A 16,832-nucleotide genomic window follows, 5' to 3' on the forward strand; every position below is an offset into this window, starting at 1 on the left:
AAATATTTCAGTTTTTTCCTTTAACAATAATATGTTTTAACGATATATATGATTGGGCTCTTCTCTCAGGTTCTAAGTCAAGAGAGAGAGAGAGAGAGAGAGAGATAGAGACGGAGGGAGAAAGAGGAGGATAAACGTTTCGTTCAAGCGAGTAACGTTGTTATCGTTTTTGCTCTTCTCCCTAGTCTCTTTAGGGGAAGAAGGTAAACGTTTCTAGAGTTTTTTCTTGTTCTCAAGCTTTATGCGGTGAGAGATTTTAAACGTAGTTTATTTGATCTAGTGTTTAGTCTCTTTCCAGCCACTGAATTATTTATCTTTCATTAGATTTTTCTGTTACATTGTAATTCTGTTTTCGCAATTACTAACTTTTGAGAAAGGATAGAATTGCGTGTTTCAGGTACAACCACTTAAAGTTTCGAGTTCAGTGAAATAAGTGCAAACAGAAAATCAAAAGTGATAAGTGATTAGCGCAAAGTGTGTCAGTGTTGTGCGTGAGGGTACTTCTGTGCGTGCCAGTCGTCCTCCCAGTCCGGGACCTCTTGCAAGCTCCCAAGCCCAGGGGAGAAGCAATGTCGAAGGGCAAAAGGGTTCGGCAGGCCTTGATCGGCACACAGAAGTATCCTCGGTGGTTGCGGGCGTGTCTTACAGAGACCGTCACTCCCACCCGCAGACGATTGAGCCCTTATTTTGCTCGTCTGCAGAAGAAATTTCGGGGAGAAAACGCTGGTCTCAGGTCTCAAGACCTCTTAAACGTAAAGTCCAGACCTATGCCAGACGTACGAAGTTAGAGTTCAACAACCCGGATGCAGTCATTGGGTTAGCTCTGACTCTCCTCAGTCATCAGGTGACTGCACACCTCCTAAGAGAGGTAAGGCGATGCCTCAACAGACCTCATCTTCTATTAAGGCTTTGCCTCAACAGACCTTATCGTCTGTTGATCCCAAGACGACTTTGCTGCAGTCCATGCAGTCGCAGCTTGCGGTCTTAATGCGTGAGTTTCAGGCTGAGAAGGTTACACCTCCTCCTGCGAACGCTCCGCCTCTCCGCAGTTCAGTCTGCCAGGCGTACGAAGTTGAGGTTCCTCAGGCTACCTTACCGCGTTCTGAGTTGCCAGTTACCAGCGGTGTGCAGCAACCTCCGCCTCCTCCTGCGAGAGCTCCGCCTCACCGCAGTCCAGTCTGCCAGGCGTACGAAGTTGAGGTTCCTCAGGCTACCTTACCGCGTTCTGAGTTGCCAGTTACCAGCGTTGTGCAGCAACCTTAACCTTCCTTAAGGCAACCTCAGCAATGGGAGCAGGAGTCTTATGCCTTACTTCCTCCGCTTCCGCTTGCGGTTCCACCAGCGAGGCAACAATCTCTTGAGGTACGACAACCTCTTCCATCAATGAGGCAGCCACCTCAGCACTCGCTGCAGCGACCTCAAGCGCAGCCGCTACCTCAACTCTCGCAGCTCACACCTCAGGAACCTTAACTTGTTCCTCAGGAACCTGCTACTGCGCATCCGCAACCCTTACAGCAAGCGCAACTCTTGAGGCAGCAACCTCATGCTATGAGTCAGCCACCTCAACGCATGCATCTGCCACTTTTTCCTCAACTTGAGCTTCTTCCCATTCAACTTGGGAATAACAAATGACAATAATAACACCTCATTACTTTCATAAATTGCATTTGTAATCATATACATGTATGCCTACACAAACATTATGATAATGGAGGTTATTTGTATTACTTATATAAAAATATATATGTATTCCTTGCAATATATTTTTAACAAATCGCAAAATATGGCAAAAATATCTTCTAAACAAAAATGAATCATGAGTTATGAATGTAAGGTAATATTATGTTGATATTAAACCCCATGCAAGCATGCATGAAGTAATGCAGTGTTGCCAACAGGGCGAGTTTCCCTTTCCTGAGGTGAAGTAGATTATAGTACATTTAGTGTAGCTTAATTCTACGATTATCATGCCGGCTATCAAATTCATCAACAAAACAGTCTAAATCAATTCCCTCGGCACGTGCACTTTCAATGGACGGTAATGCGATATTACTCACTCTAGCACTGGTCATGGAATTTCTGAGAAATGTTACACGCCATGCAACACGCTCTGCTTACCTTACAGCATGCTCTACATACAGCATGCTCTGCATACAGCATGCTCTGCATACAACATGCTCTGCATACCTTACCGCATGCTTCTCAGTCACACATCTTTGGTTGTTGCCAACTCACTAGACTGTCAAGCAGTTTCATAACGTTGCCTTCTAGTCTGCTGCTTTTGCACCAGTGAAACCCTCACTGAGAGAACTTAGCTTTTCTCGGATATGGTCCCTGTAGATGAGAAAGTGCTTTTCTCCCTCCTTCTGATATTCCCTTGAGGACTCTGTCATTTGGAGAGGAGCCTTTAGCTGCGTAGCCTCCTATGGACTTTTATTTAAGCATAACATGCTCCCAGGGAAGGTAATGGTTCCACTTCAGTCGCTAACCCCGTCTGTTACCACACCTGCTCCCATAGACCTTGAGCTGTGTTGCAAGACATGCAGTCCAAGCTTAGTCCTTGTTAGAGGATTTTTTTGTTTACGGAGTCAGTGTGTCACTGGGAAGACGTTCAACAACCAGCAGAAGTGACTTGTTGTGACGCAGTGCGGCAACCTCAGCAACCCGATAAGGAGTTGTCTGTACGACCCAGACAGTCTAGACAGCTTCGGGTTGTCACTGTACTTCCTCGCTTCCCCATGGTTGACAGTTCACAGACTGTGCAGCAGTACCATGATCTTGTGTCCGGCTCCGTCAGACGACTGGCTTTTAAGAGCTCCCACAAGTCGTCGCTGTCTGGAGATTCTCAGATGGACTATGGATCTGACCAAGGAACTGGGCCTCCTGGTCAATTTTGAGGAGTCTCAGCTCGTCCCATCCCAGACCATTGTCTCCCTGGGTATGGATCTTCAGAGTCGAGCTTTTCGGGCTTTTCCGTCGGCCCCAAGGATCTTCCAAGCCCTAGAATGCATCCAGAGCATGCTGAGAAGGAACCGATGCTCAGTCAGGTAGTGGATGAGTCTAACAGGGACACTTTCATCGCTGGCCCTGTTCATCGTGTTAGGGAGACTCCACCTCCCCCCCTTCAGTATCATCTAGCTGCTCACTGGATAAAGGACATGACGCTAGAGACGGTCTCAGTTCCTGTTTCCGAAGAGAGGAGGTCTTCTCTCGCGTGGTGTAAGAACAGCTTTCTTCTCAAGGAAGTCTTTCTTTGGCTGTTCAGAAACCCGACCGCCTTCTCCTCTCGGACGCATCAGACACGGGCTGGGGTGCGACTTTGGACGGACAGGAATGCTCGGGAACATGGAATCAGGAACAAAGGACACTTCACATCAATTGCAAGGAGTTGTTGGCGGTTCTTCTGGCCTTGATAAACTTCAAGTCCCTCCAGCTTAACAAAGTGGTGGAGGTGGACTCTGACAACACCACAGCCCTGGCTTACATCTTCAAGCAGGGAGGGACTCTTTCGTGAAGTTGTTCTAGATCGCAAGGGACCTCCTCATCTGGTCTAAAGATCGAAAGCTCACGCTGGTAACGAGGTTCATTCAGGGCGGTATGAATGTCATGGCAGATCACCTCAGCCGGAAGGGTCAGGTCATCCCCACAGAGTGGACCCTTCACAAGAATGTTTGCAGCAGACTTTGGGCCCTGTGGGGTCAGCCAACCATAGATCTGTTCGCTACCTCGATAACCTAGAGACTCCTGTTGTATTGTTCTCCGATTCCAGACCCAGCAGCAGTTCACGTGGATGCTTTTCTGCTGGATTGGTTCCATCTCGACCTGTATGCATTCCCGCCGTTCAAGATTGTCAACAGGGTACTTCAGAAGTTCTCCTCTCGCAAAGGGACACGGCTGACGTTGGTTGGCTCCGCTCTGGCCCGCGAGAGAATGGTTCTTAGAGGTACTGCAATGGCTGGTCGACATTCCCAGGACTCTTCCTCTAGGAGTGAACCTTCTACGTCTACCTCACGTAAAGAAGGTACACCCAAACCTCCACGCTCTTCGTCTGACTGCCTTCAGACTTTCGAAAGACTCTCAAGAGCTAGGGGCTTTTCGAAGGAGGCAGCCAGAGCGATTGCCAAAGCAAGGAGAACATCCACTCTCAGAATCTATCAGTCTCAAGGGGAAGTCTTCCGTAGCTGGTACAAGACCAATGCAGTTTCCTCAACCAGTACCACTGTAACCCAGATTGCTGACTTCCTGTTATATCTAAGGAAAGTAAGATCCCTTTCAGCTCCTACGATCAAGGGTTACAGAAGTATGTTGGCAGCGGTTTTCCGCCACAGAGGCTTGGATCTTTCCACCAACAAAGATCTACAGGACCTCCCTAGGTCTTTTGAGACCTCAAAGGAACGTCGGTTGTCCATTCCAGGCTGGAATCTAGACGTGGTCCTAAGGTTCCTTATGTCATCAAGATTTGAACCTCTCCAATCAGCCTCTTTTTAGGACCTCACATTAAAAACTCTTTTCCTCGTGTGCTTGACAACAGCTAAAAGAGTAAGTGAGATCCACACCTTCAGCAGGATCATTGTTTTCACATCTGAAACGGCTACATGTTCCTTGCAGCTCGGTTTTTGCTAAACGAGCTTCCTTCACGTCCTTGGCCTAAGTCGTTCGAGATCCCAAGCCTGTCCAACTTGGTGGGGAATGAACTGGAGAGAGTACTTTGCCCAGTTAGAGCTCTTAGGTACTATCTAAAAAGGTCTTAACCTTTACGAGGACAATCAGAAGCCTTATGGTGTGCTATCAAGAAACCTTCTTTTCCAAGTTCTAAGAACTCAGTTTCTTACTATTCAGGCTTCTGATTAGAGAAGCACATTCTCATCTGAAGGAAGAAGACCTTGCTTTGCTGAAGGTAAGGACACATGAAGTGAGAGCTGTGGCTACTTCAGTGGCCTTCAAACAGAGCCATTCTCTGCAGAGTGTTATGGATGCAACCTATTGGAGAAGCAAGTCAGTGTTCGCATCATTCTATCTCAAAGATGTCCAGTCTCTTTACGAGTACTGCTACACCCTGGGACCATTCGTAGCAACGAATGCAGTAGTAGGCGAGGGCTCAGCCACTACATTCCCATAATCCCATAACCTTTTAACCTTTCTCTTGAATAATTTTTATGGGTTGTACGGTCGGCTAAGAAGCCTTCCACATCCTTGTTGATTTGGCGGGTGGTCAATTCTTTCTTGAGAAGCGCCGAGGTTAAAGGTTGTGATGAGGTCCTTTAGTATGGGTTGCAGCCCTTGATACTTCAGCACCTTAGAGTTGTTCAGCCTCCTAAGAGGAACGCTGCGCTCAGTAAGGAAGACGAACTTATTTAAGGCAGAGTAATGGCTCAAGTCGACTTCCTTACCAGGTACTTGTAATTTCATTGTTATTTTGAATAACTGATAATATGAAATACGGGATACTTAGCTTCTTGATATACTTGTACACTGGTTTTCACCCACCTCCCTGGGTGTGAATCAGCTACATGATTATCGGGTAAGTTTAATATTGGAAAATGTTATTTTCATTAGTAAAATAAATTTTTGAATATACTTACCCGATAATCATGATTTAATTGACCCACCCTTCCTCCCCATAGAACCAGTGGACCGAGGAAAAATTGAAGTGGTGTCAACAAGAAGTACTGCAGTACCTGGCCACAGGTGGCGCTTGTGAGTACACCCCCCTCTTGTATAGCGATCGCTGGCGTATCCCTTCCGTAGAATTCTGTCGGGCAACGGAGTTGACAGCTACATGATTATCGGGTAAGTATATTCAAAAATTTATTTTACTAATGAAAATAACATTTTCTCTATAATGGGAAGTGATTCGCACCCAGATGGGTACCAGAGTTTTTTATATTTCAAGAAAAGACATTCTCCCTCACTTGATGAGTCTACCAGTTTCCTGTTATGGCAAGAAGTAGTTCACCAAAACCTCATCACTTTGTGGTAGAGAAAGAGATTCATTTGTTCACCTGCCTCTTTGATTAGAGTCATTTTATGATTTTCTAAGTTTTGAACTGTTTCTAAGATCAGCGAGTTTCGATTGGGTTCGAAACGCTGCTCATTGAGGCTCACTTCACACGAGAGGATTTTTTCCGCACAAAGAAATTTTCGATGTTAGGAGGCGAGTTCATGTGGGTGGATTTTCCTTGAGTAACCACGTAGTTTCTATAAGCCACTATACTGGAACTGAGAGGTTTAGCAGTGTACATGGCTTGTAAATAACTGCCACTCGGAAGAACGCATTGTGTGAAGGGCCTCATAGATATCTCTATTGATTTTTAATCTGCACGGTTTGCCCGCACAGCATCAAACCGCTCAAGTGAAGCGAGCCTTGAAGTTTATCATCCTTTTCAGCACTTGTCATGAAACGTTGAAAAAATTATTACAGTAATCCGTCGCCATATCGCTGTTCATGTATCGCTCTCTAAATACATTCATGGATTTATAAATGTATTACAGTATATGTAAACCTATATTGCAGGTTTCTTAGTGTAGATAAGTTACAGTATATATATTTTCCCAACCGTATATTATTTAATTTTTATTTGTAATGATATTCATTCTGAGGCTTATAAAATCCTGATTTATGAAAGTTGTAAAAGAAATAAAAAGATTTATAAGAATAATAAGAAAAATGTACTACAGATATCTGTTTTTAGTTTACGGTTTTTCAGATATCGTTAGGGCTTGGAAAGGAGCGCTAGCAATAGCCAGGTGATTACTGTATCCTTTGCAAGTTTCAATTTTTGAAATATAAGTTACTGTAATTGGTTAAATGTAACTTACAAAAACACGAAGTACAGAATGAAGTTGAAGACAAAATGGCTAACAAGTAAAGATTTAGAAGGAAAAGGAAATTGGATTTTTAACCAGTTTATACAACGAAAAAAAAACGGGACTTGGTATGGGACAAAAAAAAAATCGCAAGCACCGAGTGTTGAAAGCTGTTAGGCTCAAGATAAGCTGGTCTTAGATAAAGTCTTGATTTTAATGTCCTTTAGGTGTGACATTGCCACTTGAATACTTTATTTTCTTGTTTTTGAATAACAACAAAATATGTAATGGTTGCAACTTTTTTTTGATTCAAGTGTGTTGTTTATATTTATCTTTCATTTTCTTTTATTACATTGATTCAGGTATAGGAATGAAAGGGTTATAAGATACAAGTCTCTGTTTATTGGTTTCTTCTAAGTATTACTATAATTCTCAGACGAGGTTTATTAAACTTGACATTTCAATTATTTCAGCAACTTTAGAAGATTTATTCGATGTTTGGTTTTCAGGAATTCAATGCGAAGGTGCCATCGGAGGTGCCATAGGGGTAGGCCGGAAGAAAGCCGGCGCCGACAGTGACGAGGAGGATGGCGACGCGGGATACGAAGATGAGGACGACGACGACGACGGTCCTTATAACGACGAGGAAGATAAAGAGGGCTTCATGAAGATGCTTCAAAACTTCCTCATGACCAAGCTACATATTGGTGGGGCAGAAGATGCACCAAAGGTGAGGAAAGTGTTTTTGGTTATTGAAGGAAATATTCAAAGACTTTGTGATAAGAAATACTGGAAAGGATTGTGAATTGGAGCTCTAGAAGCAAACAGGTTTTACTTGTCCTAGTATAGATTTTAAATCTATTTTTGGGTGAGATGGCCATGACGTCCTGATGGAAGGTTCCTTCAGTAGCTTCCTGAGGGTATATACCCTCAGGAAGCTACTGAAGGAACCTTCCATCAGGACGTCATGGCTTGAGCCCAAAAAGGCATCTGCATCTTTTATAAGATGCTGTGATTTTTTATATAGAATGCTGGAATTTAGTATCCTAGAAGCTCCAGAATCGAATAAGTTTCACTTGCCCTTGTATAGATTTAATTACATATTGATGAGTAAAAATGTATCTTTTAAATATTTAACTTAGCCGGTGAATATATAGCTGCAACTCTGTTGCTCGACAGACAAACTTTACGGAAAAACTCGCCAGCGATCGCTACACAGGTTGCGGGTGTGCCCAACAGCGCCATCTGTCGACCAGATACCCAGCTCTTATGTAAACAAAGACTCAATTTTCTCTCTGTCGACGTGTCGACAAGACGTACTTTACTTGCTGTTGCTAAACTGGAGTTTTTCACATCTAATTGGTGAAGTACTATATTCTGGTTTTGAGCTTTCGCTGTGCAGGGTTTTTCTTCAAACAAATCCTTGAACTCTTTTTTGTATCGGATTCTTTGTTGATGACTTAGATCGTTTTTTGGAATTTTCCCTTGACCAATTCAAAATGGCTGACCCTTCACAAGTTCCCAAATTTAGGAAATGCAATGCTAGGGACTGTTCTAGGCGTCTTCCGAAGGCTTCTATCGACCCTCACACTGTTTGTTCCAATTGTCGGGGTAAAACCTGTCAATTGGAAGATCGGTGTGAGGAGTGCGTGGGCCTTTCGGAATTCGATTTTATCGAATTTCAAAAGTACACACGTAGGCTAGAGAGAGATAGAGTTAGGAGAAGTTCTTCTCGATCTATTGATGTATCCTCTCCTCATGCCCCACAACCTATTCCTTCCCCTGTAGTGGTTGTTCCTAACCCCCCTCCTAGCACTCAGGAACCATCGATGGCTGACATGATGCGTGCCATCCAGGCTCTGGGTGAGAGAGTTGAGTCCCTTGCAAGTGACCGCAATCAGCTCATGGCGGATGTTAAGGAGCTTAAGTGCCAAAGTGCAGTGGGAAGTGCTAAAGTGCCAAGTGATAGTGTTGTGGACAGTGTTGCGCTTGAGGGTTCGTCTGTTCGTGCCTGTCGTCCTCCTAGTCCGGGACCTCTTGCAAGCTCCCAAGTCCAGGGGAGAAGCAATGTCGTACGACGCATGGGTTCGAGAGGCTTTAATCAGCGAACAGACGTTCCCTCCGTGGTATCGGGCGTATCTCCCCAAGATCGCCCCTACCTACCTAAGACGAGAGAGCCCATTTATACCTCGTCGTCTGAAGGTGTTTCTCGCAAGAAACTTTGGACCAAGGTCTCACGACCGTTAAAACGTAAATCGGTCCCTTCAGGACAAGTCCAACGGCCCGGTTGTAGCCACTGGGTCAGTTCGGACTCGTTGCCGTCATCCGATGACTGCTCACCGCCTAAGAGAGGCAAAGCGGTACCGCTTCAGACACTAACACCGTCTGTCGCCGCACCTGCTCCCGTAGACCCTAAATGGGCTTTACTGCAAGACATGCAGTCCAAGCTTACGTCTCTGATGCAGGACTTTCATGCGGAGAAGGTTGCTGCCGTACCAGCAGCGAGTGCAGTACCTAGCCTACAACCCTCCAAGCGATCGGTTGTGCGTCCTGTGGATGCTGAGGTAACCTTCTCACGTACACCAGTTGAGGGAGTTCCTCCACCGATGCGTTCCAGTGTGGGCTGCCAGCCGCATGTTGACGTTAAGCGACGCACGGAGGTTGGCTTTGACGTTCTGGATGTTCAACAACCATCAGAGTTGCCTTGTTTTGACGCGGTGCGTCAACCTCCGCAACCCAGTGTGGTTTCCACTGCGCAACCCAGTCAGTCTAGACAGTCTCGGGTAGACGCTGTGCGTCCTCGCGCTACCATGGTTGTTGACAGCTCACAGACTGTGCAGCAGGTCCATGACGTTGCGTCCGGCTCAGTCACGCATGCACCAGTGCGACCGGACTCAGCGAACCAGCCGTTACCCACTCCGTTGCCGTTTCCTCATCAGTTGTCGGATGAGGAACTTTCTGATGATGATGTTGCTGCACATCAAGATGAACAACAATCAGAATTGGACGAGCCTAAGTCTACTCAACCCTCTTTGGACTTTAGAAAAGTTTTGGCTATTTTCAAAGAGCTGTTTCCTGACCAGTTTGTTTCTGTGGCTCCTCGTTCTCCGCCTTCAGAGTTTGTTTTAGGCATGCCTTCTACCGCACCTGCCTTTACTAGACTCGTCCTCGCACGCTCGTCCAAGAGAGCTTTGCGGGTGATAGGAGACTGGTTAGAGTCCAAGAAGAGTTTAGGGAAGACAGCCTTTGCTTTTCCCCCTGCTAGACTCTCTTCTAGATTGAGCGTCTGGTATGCCACGGGAGAAGTTCTCGGCTTGGGAGTTCCTGCCTCTGCCCAGGGCGACTTCTCAAGTCTTGTAGACTCTCCCCGCCGCCTTGCCATGAGACGCTCAAAGATTTGTTGGTCATCATCGGACCTGGACCACCTTTTAAAAGGAATCTTTAGGGCTTTTGAAGTCTTTAACTTCTTAGACTGGTGCCTAGGAGCCCTAAGCAGGAAGATCTCTTCGACAGATAAAGAGACTTCTTTGCTCATTATGTCCTGCATGGACAAGGCCGTCCGTGATGGGTCCAATGAGCTTGCTGCCTCATTTGTGTCCGGAGTCCTGAAAAAGCGAGAATCTCTCTGCTCATTCCTTTCTGCTGGAGTTACACCGTGCCAGAGATCTGAGCTTCTCTTTGCTCCTCTTTCCAAGTGCCTATTTCCAGAAGCCCTGATAAAGGAAATAGCCGCTTCGTTAGTGCAGAAGGACACTCACGATCTTGTTGCGTCCTCAGCTCGCAAAGCTCCCCCTTTGCCTACCTTGTCAGCTAGACCAAGGATGGACACTCCAGCGTCTCGCTTTATTCCGCCCTTTCGTGGCAGAGCCTCCAGCAGAGGAGGTGCTCGTGCCGAAGGGAAGCGAGGGAAGAAGAAAGGAACCAAGTCCTTTAAGGGCAGAGTCTGACTGCCCGCAACTTCAGACAGCAGTGGGAGCCAGACTCAAGAACTTCTGGCAAGCCTGGGAGAAGAGAGGCGCAGATGCACAATCTGTGAAGTTGCTCAGAGAGGGGTACAAGATCCCTTTTGTACGAAAACCCCCTCTAGCAACGTCTCCCATCGATCTCTCTCCCAGGTACAAAGAGGAAGAAAAGAGACGAGCCCTGAAGCTGGAAGTGTCTCTTTTGCTAGAGAAGGGAGCGGTGGTCAAAGTCTCGGACCTTCAATCGCCGGGATTCTACAACCGCCTCTTCTTGGTTTCAAAGAAGACAGGAGGGTGGAGGCCGGTGCTAGACGTCAGTGCTCTGAATGTCTTTGTCACAAAGACGAAGTTCTCCATGGAGACCACAAAGTCAGTCTTAGCAGCGGTCAGAAGGGAAGACTGGATGGTCTCCCTAGACCTAAGGGACGCCTACTTCCACGTCCCCATCCACCCAGACTCCCAACCTTTTCTGAGATTCGTTTTCGAAAAGGTGGTCTACCAGTTTCGGGCCCTGTGCTTTGGCCTAAGCACAGCTCCTCTCGTGTTTACGAGGCTGATGAGGAATGTAGCCAAATTCCTCCATTTATCGGGTATCCGAGCCTCCCTTTATTTGGACGACTGGCTTCTCAGAGCCTCTTCCAGTCGTCGCTGTCTGAAGGATCTTAAGTGGACTCTAGATCTGACCAAGGAATTGGGACTCCTAGTCAATTTGGAAAAGTCGCAACTGGTCCCATCCCAAACTATTGTGTATTTAGGGATGGAGATTCACAGTCTAGCTTTTCGGGCTTTTCCGTCGGCCCCCAGAATAAGTCAAGCCCTGTTATTCATCCAGAACATGCTGAAGAAGGAACGCTGCTCAGTCAGGCTGTGGATGAGTCTGGTAGGGACGCTATCATCCCTGGAACAATTTGTGTCATTAGGAAGACTACACCTCCGTCCGCCTCAATACCATCTAGCTTTTCACTGGAAAAAGGACAAGACGCTAGAAGCGGTCTCGATCCCGATTTCCGAAAAGATGAAGTCTTGTCTGACTTGGTGGAAGGACAATATCAACTTAAGAGAGGGTCTTCCCCTGGCTGTTCAGACTCCCAACCACGTTCTCTTCTCGGACGCATCGGACGTGGGCTGGGGCGCGACATTAGACGGTCGGGAATGCTCAGGACTGTGGAACTCGAGTCAGAGGAACATGCATATCAACTGCAAGGAGCTGTTGGCAGTACATCTGGCCTTGAAAAGCTTCAAGTCTCTCCTTCGAGGCAAAGTGGTGGAAGTGAACTCAGACAACACCACTGCCTTGGCGTACATCTCCAAGCAAGGAGGGACCCACTCACTGACGTTGTACGAGATCGCAAGGGACCTGCTCATCTGGTCAAAAGGTCAAGACATCTCACTAGTAACGAGGTTCATCCAAGGCAACTTGAATGTCATAGCAGATTGTCTCAGTCGGAAAGGGCAAGTAATTCCAACAGAATGGACCCTCCACAAGGATGTATGCAAGAGACTTTGGGCCACTTGGGGCCAACCAACCATAGATCTCTTTGCAACCTCGCTGACCAAGAGGCTTCCAATCTATTGCTCACCAGTCCCGGACCCAGCAGCAATACATATAGATGCCTTTCTCCTAGATTGGTCACATCTAGATCTCTACGCATTCCCACCGTTCAAGATTGTCAACAAGGTACTGCAGAAGTTCGCCTCTCACGAAGGGACAAGGTTGACGCTAGTTGCTCCCCTCTGGCCCGCGAGAGAATGGTTCACCGAGGTACTTCGATGGCTAGTAGACGTTCCCAGAAGTCTTCCTCTAAGGGTGGACCTTCTACGTCAGCCGCACGTAAAGAAGGTACACCAAAGCCTCCTCGCTCTTCGTCTGACTGCCTTCAGACTATCGAAAGACTCTCGAGAGCTAGAGGCTTTTCGAAGGAGGCAGCCAGTGTGATTGCTAGAGCAAGGAGAGCATCCACCCTTAGAGTCTACCAGTCGAAGTGGGAAGTCTTCCGAGACTGGTGCAAGTCAGTCTCTGTATCCTCGACCAGTACCTCTGTAGCTCAAATAGCTGACTTTCTCTTATACCTGAGAAAAGGACGATCCCTTTCAGCTCCCACTATCAAGGGCTACAGAAGCATGTTGGTATCGGTCTTCCGACATAGAGGCTTAGATCTTTCCAACAATAAAGATCTTCAAGACCTCCTTAAGTCTTTTGAGACCACTAAGGAGCGTCGTTTGGTTACACCTGGTTGGAATTTAGACGTGGTACTAAGATTCCTCATGTCAGACAGGTTTGAGCCGCTACAATCAGCCTCCCTGAAAGATCTCACTTTAAAGACACTTTTCCTGGTATGCTTAGCCTCAGCTAAAAGAGTCAGTGAGATTCATGCCTTCAGCAAGAACATCGGATTTTCGTCAGAAAAAGCCACATGTTCGCTACAACTTGGTTTTCTAGCCAAAAATGAGCTGCCTTCTCGACCTAGGCCTAAATCGTTCGATATTCCCAGCTTATCGGAGATTGTAGGCAATGAACTAGAAAGAGTCTTATGCCCTGTGAGAGCTCTTAAGTTCTATTTAAAGCGCACTAAACCTTTACGAGGCCAATCTGAAGCTTTATGGTGTTCAGTTAAGAAACCATCTTTGCCTATGTCAAAGAAGGCTTTATCCTACTTTATCAGACTGTTAATACGAGAAGCTCATTCACATCTGAGGGAGGAAGACCAAGCTTTGCTTAAGGTGAAGACACACGAAGTTAGAGCTGTTGCAACTTCCGTGGCCTTTAAGCAAAATAGATCTCTGCGAAGTATAATGGACGCAACCTATTGGAGAAGCAAGTCAGTGTTCGCGTCTTTTTATCTAAAGGATGTCCAGTCTCTTTACGAGGACTGCTACACACTGGGACCATTCGTAGCAGCGAGTGCAGTAGTGGGTGAGGGCTCAACCACTACAATTCCCTAATTCCATACCCTTTTAATCTTTCTCTTGAAATGTTTTTAATGTTGTTTTATGGGTTGTCCGGAAGGCTAAGAAGCCTTTCGCATCCTGGTTGATTTGGCGGGTGGTCAAAGTCATTTCTTGAGAGCGCCTAGATTAGGGGTTTGATGAGGTCCTGTTGTATGGGTTGCAACCCTTGATACTTCAGCTCCTAGGGGTCGATCAGCATCCTAAGAGGATCGCGAGGCTCCGTAAGGAAGACGTACTTAAAAGGCAGAGTAATGGTTCAAGTCGACTTCCTTACCAGGTACCTATTTATTTTTTTTTTGTTATTTTGATAACTTCTAAAATGAAATAAAAAACTCTTAGCTCATAAAAGTGTAAACATATATTACTGGTCTCTACCCACCATCCTGGGTGTGAATCAGCTATATATTCACCGGCTAAGTTAAATATTTAAAAATGATATTTTGATTATAAAATAAATTTTTGAATATACTTACCCGGTGAATATATAAATTAAATGACCCTCCCTTCCTCCCCAATAGAGACGCAGTGGGACGAGGAGAAAATTGAGTCTTTGTTTACATAAGAGCTGGGTATCTGGTCGACAGATGGCGCTGTTGGGCACACCCGCAACCTGTGTAGCGATCGCTGGCGAGTTTTTCCGTAGAGTTTGTCTGTCGAGCAACAGAGTTGCAGCTATATATTCACCGGGTAAGTATATTCAAAAATTTATTTTATAATCAAAATATCATTTTTATAAGATGCTTTGAATTTCTTATATAGAATACAGGAATTTAGTATCCTAGAACAACAGAGTTTATTCTATTCTATGTACTACAGGTACTTGATGAAGTGAGTGTAGATGGCATCGTGAAGTACATACTGAGCGGACAGTGCAAGAACATCATAACGATGGCTGGAGCTGGAATATCAACTTCAGCCGGTGAGGTTTCGCTTATGTCATTGATTTTGAGTCGAAGAGTATTCGCCAGAATTTATCTTCAAAGGATATCAATCTCACTTATTGATAGCATTGAATTGTAAGATTGTAATGTCTGTATGCCCCTTAGGAGTTTTTAGTGCTATCAGTGTCCATCATTTGGTACGCTGTAGGCATGACTTATGGGTCTTTGTACCTTTCCCTCAGCTCTTTTCTGCACTTGTTATATAGTAATACAGAAGGACCTCAACTTACAAATTTAATAGGTTCCAAGAACCTGTTTATAAGCCAAATTTTGTTCAATTTTGACCTAGGTTAGGCCTAACCTGAATGCAATCCCTATAATTTTCAGCTACAAAAGTCAACAAATAGGTTTCATATGAAATAGATATCAGGTTATTAAAAATCTCATCTTGCTTACTGTATTAAATGATATATTGTTTTTATTACAGTATTTCTTTATCTTATCTTTGTTATTTTCAATTGGATTTTTTTTTGTATTGCCGAATGTTCGATTTTTTTATGTACTGTATTGCCGAATGTTCGATTTTTTTATGTACTGTATTGCTGAATGTTCGATTTTTTTATGTACTGTATTGCCGAATGTTCGATTTTTTTATGTACTGTATTGCTGAATGTTCGATTTTTTTATGTACTGTATTGCCGAATGTTCGATTTTTTTATGTACTGTATTGCCGAATGTTCGATTTTTTTATGTACTGTATTGCCGAATGTTCGATTCTTTTATGTACTGTATTGCCGAATGTTCGATTTTTTTATGTACTGTATTGCCGAATGTTCGATTTTTTTATGTACTGTATCGCCGAATGTTCGATTTTTTTATGTACTGTATCGCCGAATGTTCGATTTTTTTATGTACTGTATTGCCAAATGTTCGATTATTTTATGTACTGTATTGCCAAATGTTCGATTATTTTATGTACTGTATTGCCAAATGTTCGATTTTTTTATGTACTGTATTGCCGAATGTTTGATTCTTTTATGTACTGTATTGCCGAATGTTCGATTTTTTTATGTACTGTATTGCCGAATGTTCGTAAGTCAAACGTCTGTAAGTTGGTGGACCTTCTGTACAGTATTGACTTTCATACGTTTTCCCCTTGGTACATAAATCGTACCGTATTTTCTCTCCAGGTATTCCCGATTTCCGGACGCCCGGCTCTGGTCTCTACAGTAATTTGGAGAAGTATAACCTCCCTTGTCCTGAAGCTATTTTCGATATAGAATACTTCAAGAATAATCCCAAGCCCTTCTTTGTACTCGCCAAGGAATTGTATCCAGGTTCCTTCAACCCAACGCCTTCACACTGGTTTATTCGGTTGCTTCATGACAAAGGTCTCCTTTTGAGACATTATACACAGGTATGTTTATCCCTATTTAATTCATGTATGTTTTTTATATAGCCATAAGTAATACTGCATATTCTTTATAAATAATTACAAACTATAGCTTTAAATTTTTCTTATTAACTACTGACAAAGATGGCATCATCCATGATAAACTTCCACACCTAGTTCCACACTTGATGTGACCCTAACAGTATGTGATCTAGACTAAGCTATTGCATAGGACACACCGTTTCAAGAAATAATTAGCTTTTATTACTTGGCTGGTAATGATTTCGGACTCTAGTGAGATGGCTGGTTTGGTGTTTGGCCTTGTGATCCAATCGCTCGATGATTAGAATGTAGATCTAATCATCGAGCACACTTTGGCAGTTATAAATTTACATCAGGCTTAAGCGGTCTCTCCATACTAAGATAGTGGGCTTTGTGACTTGGTTACCGAAGACGAATAAATGTCCTTTGTACCATGAGCCATCTTTGGCATCAGAGGTTTACATAGATAAATCAGGACTTATAGTTATGATTGGTCTTTCTTGTATCAAGTAATATTAAGAGTCATGGTACCTATAGCCAATTCTTTTTAGCAAGGTAGATTTGCACCGACTCGCAGGGGTGCCCTTTTAGCTCGGAAAAGCTTCCTGATTGCTGATTGGTTGGACAAGATAATTCTGACCAATCAGCGATCAGGAAACTTTTCCAAGCTAAAAGGGCACCCCTGCGAGTCGGTGCAAATCTGCCTCGATAAAAAAAATTTAGTATGGTGGTAGTTTTATGCATTTGATATCTGTTTATGTAAAACAAATGATGTATAATAGTGAATGTAGACATTTC

The 16,832-nt window shown here is 44.6% G+C and overlaps 1 protein-coding gene across 1 annotated transcript in view; it reads left to right on the forward strand.

Annotated features, from left to right (window-relative positions):
* Positions 1-16,832, forward strand: part of LOC137623149 (NAD-dependent protein deacetylase sirtuin-2-like) — a 51,680-nt gene that overhangs the window by 23,123 nt on the left and 11,725 nt on the right. The window contains exons 3-5 of the mRNA XM_068353835.1: positions 7,317-7,537; positions 14,535-14,637; positions 15,790-16,016. Of these exons, the coding sequence (XP_068209936.1) occupies positions 7,317-7,537; positions 14,535-14,637; positions 15,790-16,016 (551 nt within the window). The remainder of the gene's footprint in view (positions 1-7,316; positions 7,538-14,534; positions 14,638-15,789; positions 16,017-16,832) is intronic.

Source organism: Palaemon carinicauda, chromosome 30, assembly GCF_036898095.1.
Source record: "Palaemon carinicauda isolate YSFRI2023 chromosome 30, ASM3689809v2, whole genome shotgun sequence".
Taxonomy (NCBI): Eukaryota; Metazoa; Arthropoda; class Malacostraca; order Decapoda; family Palaemonidae; genus Palaemon; species Palaemon carinicauda.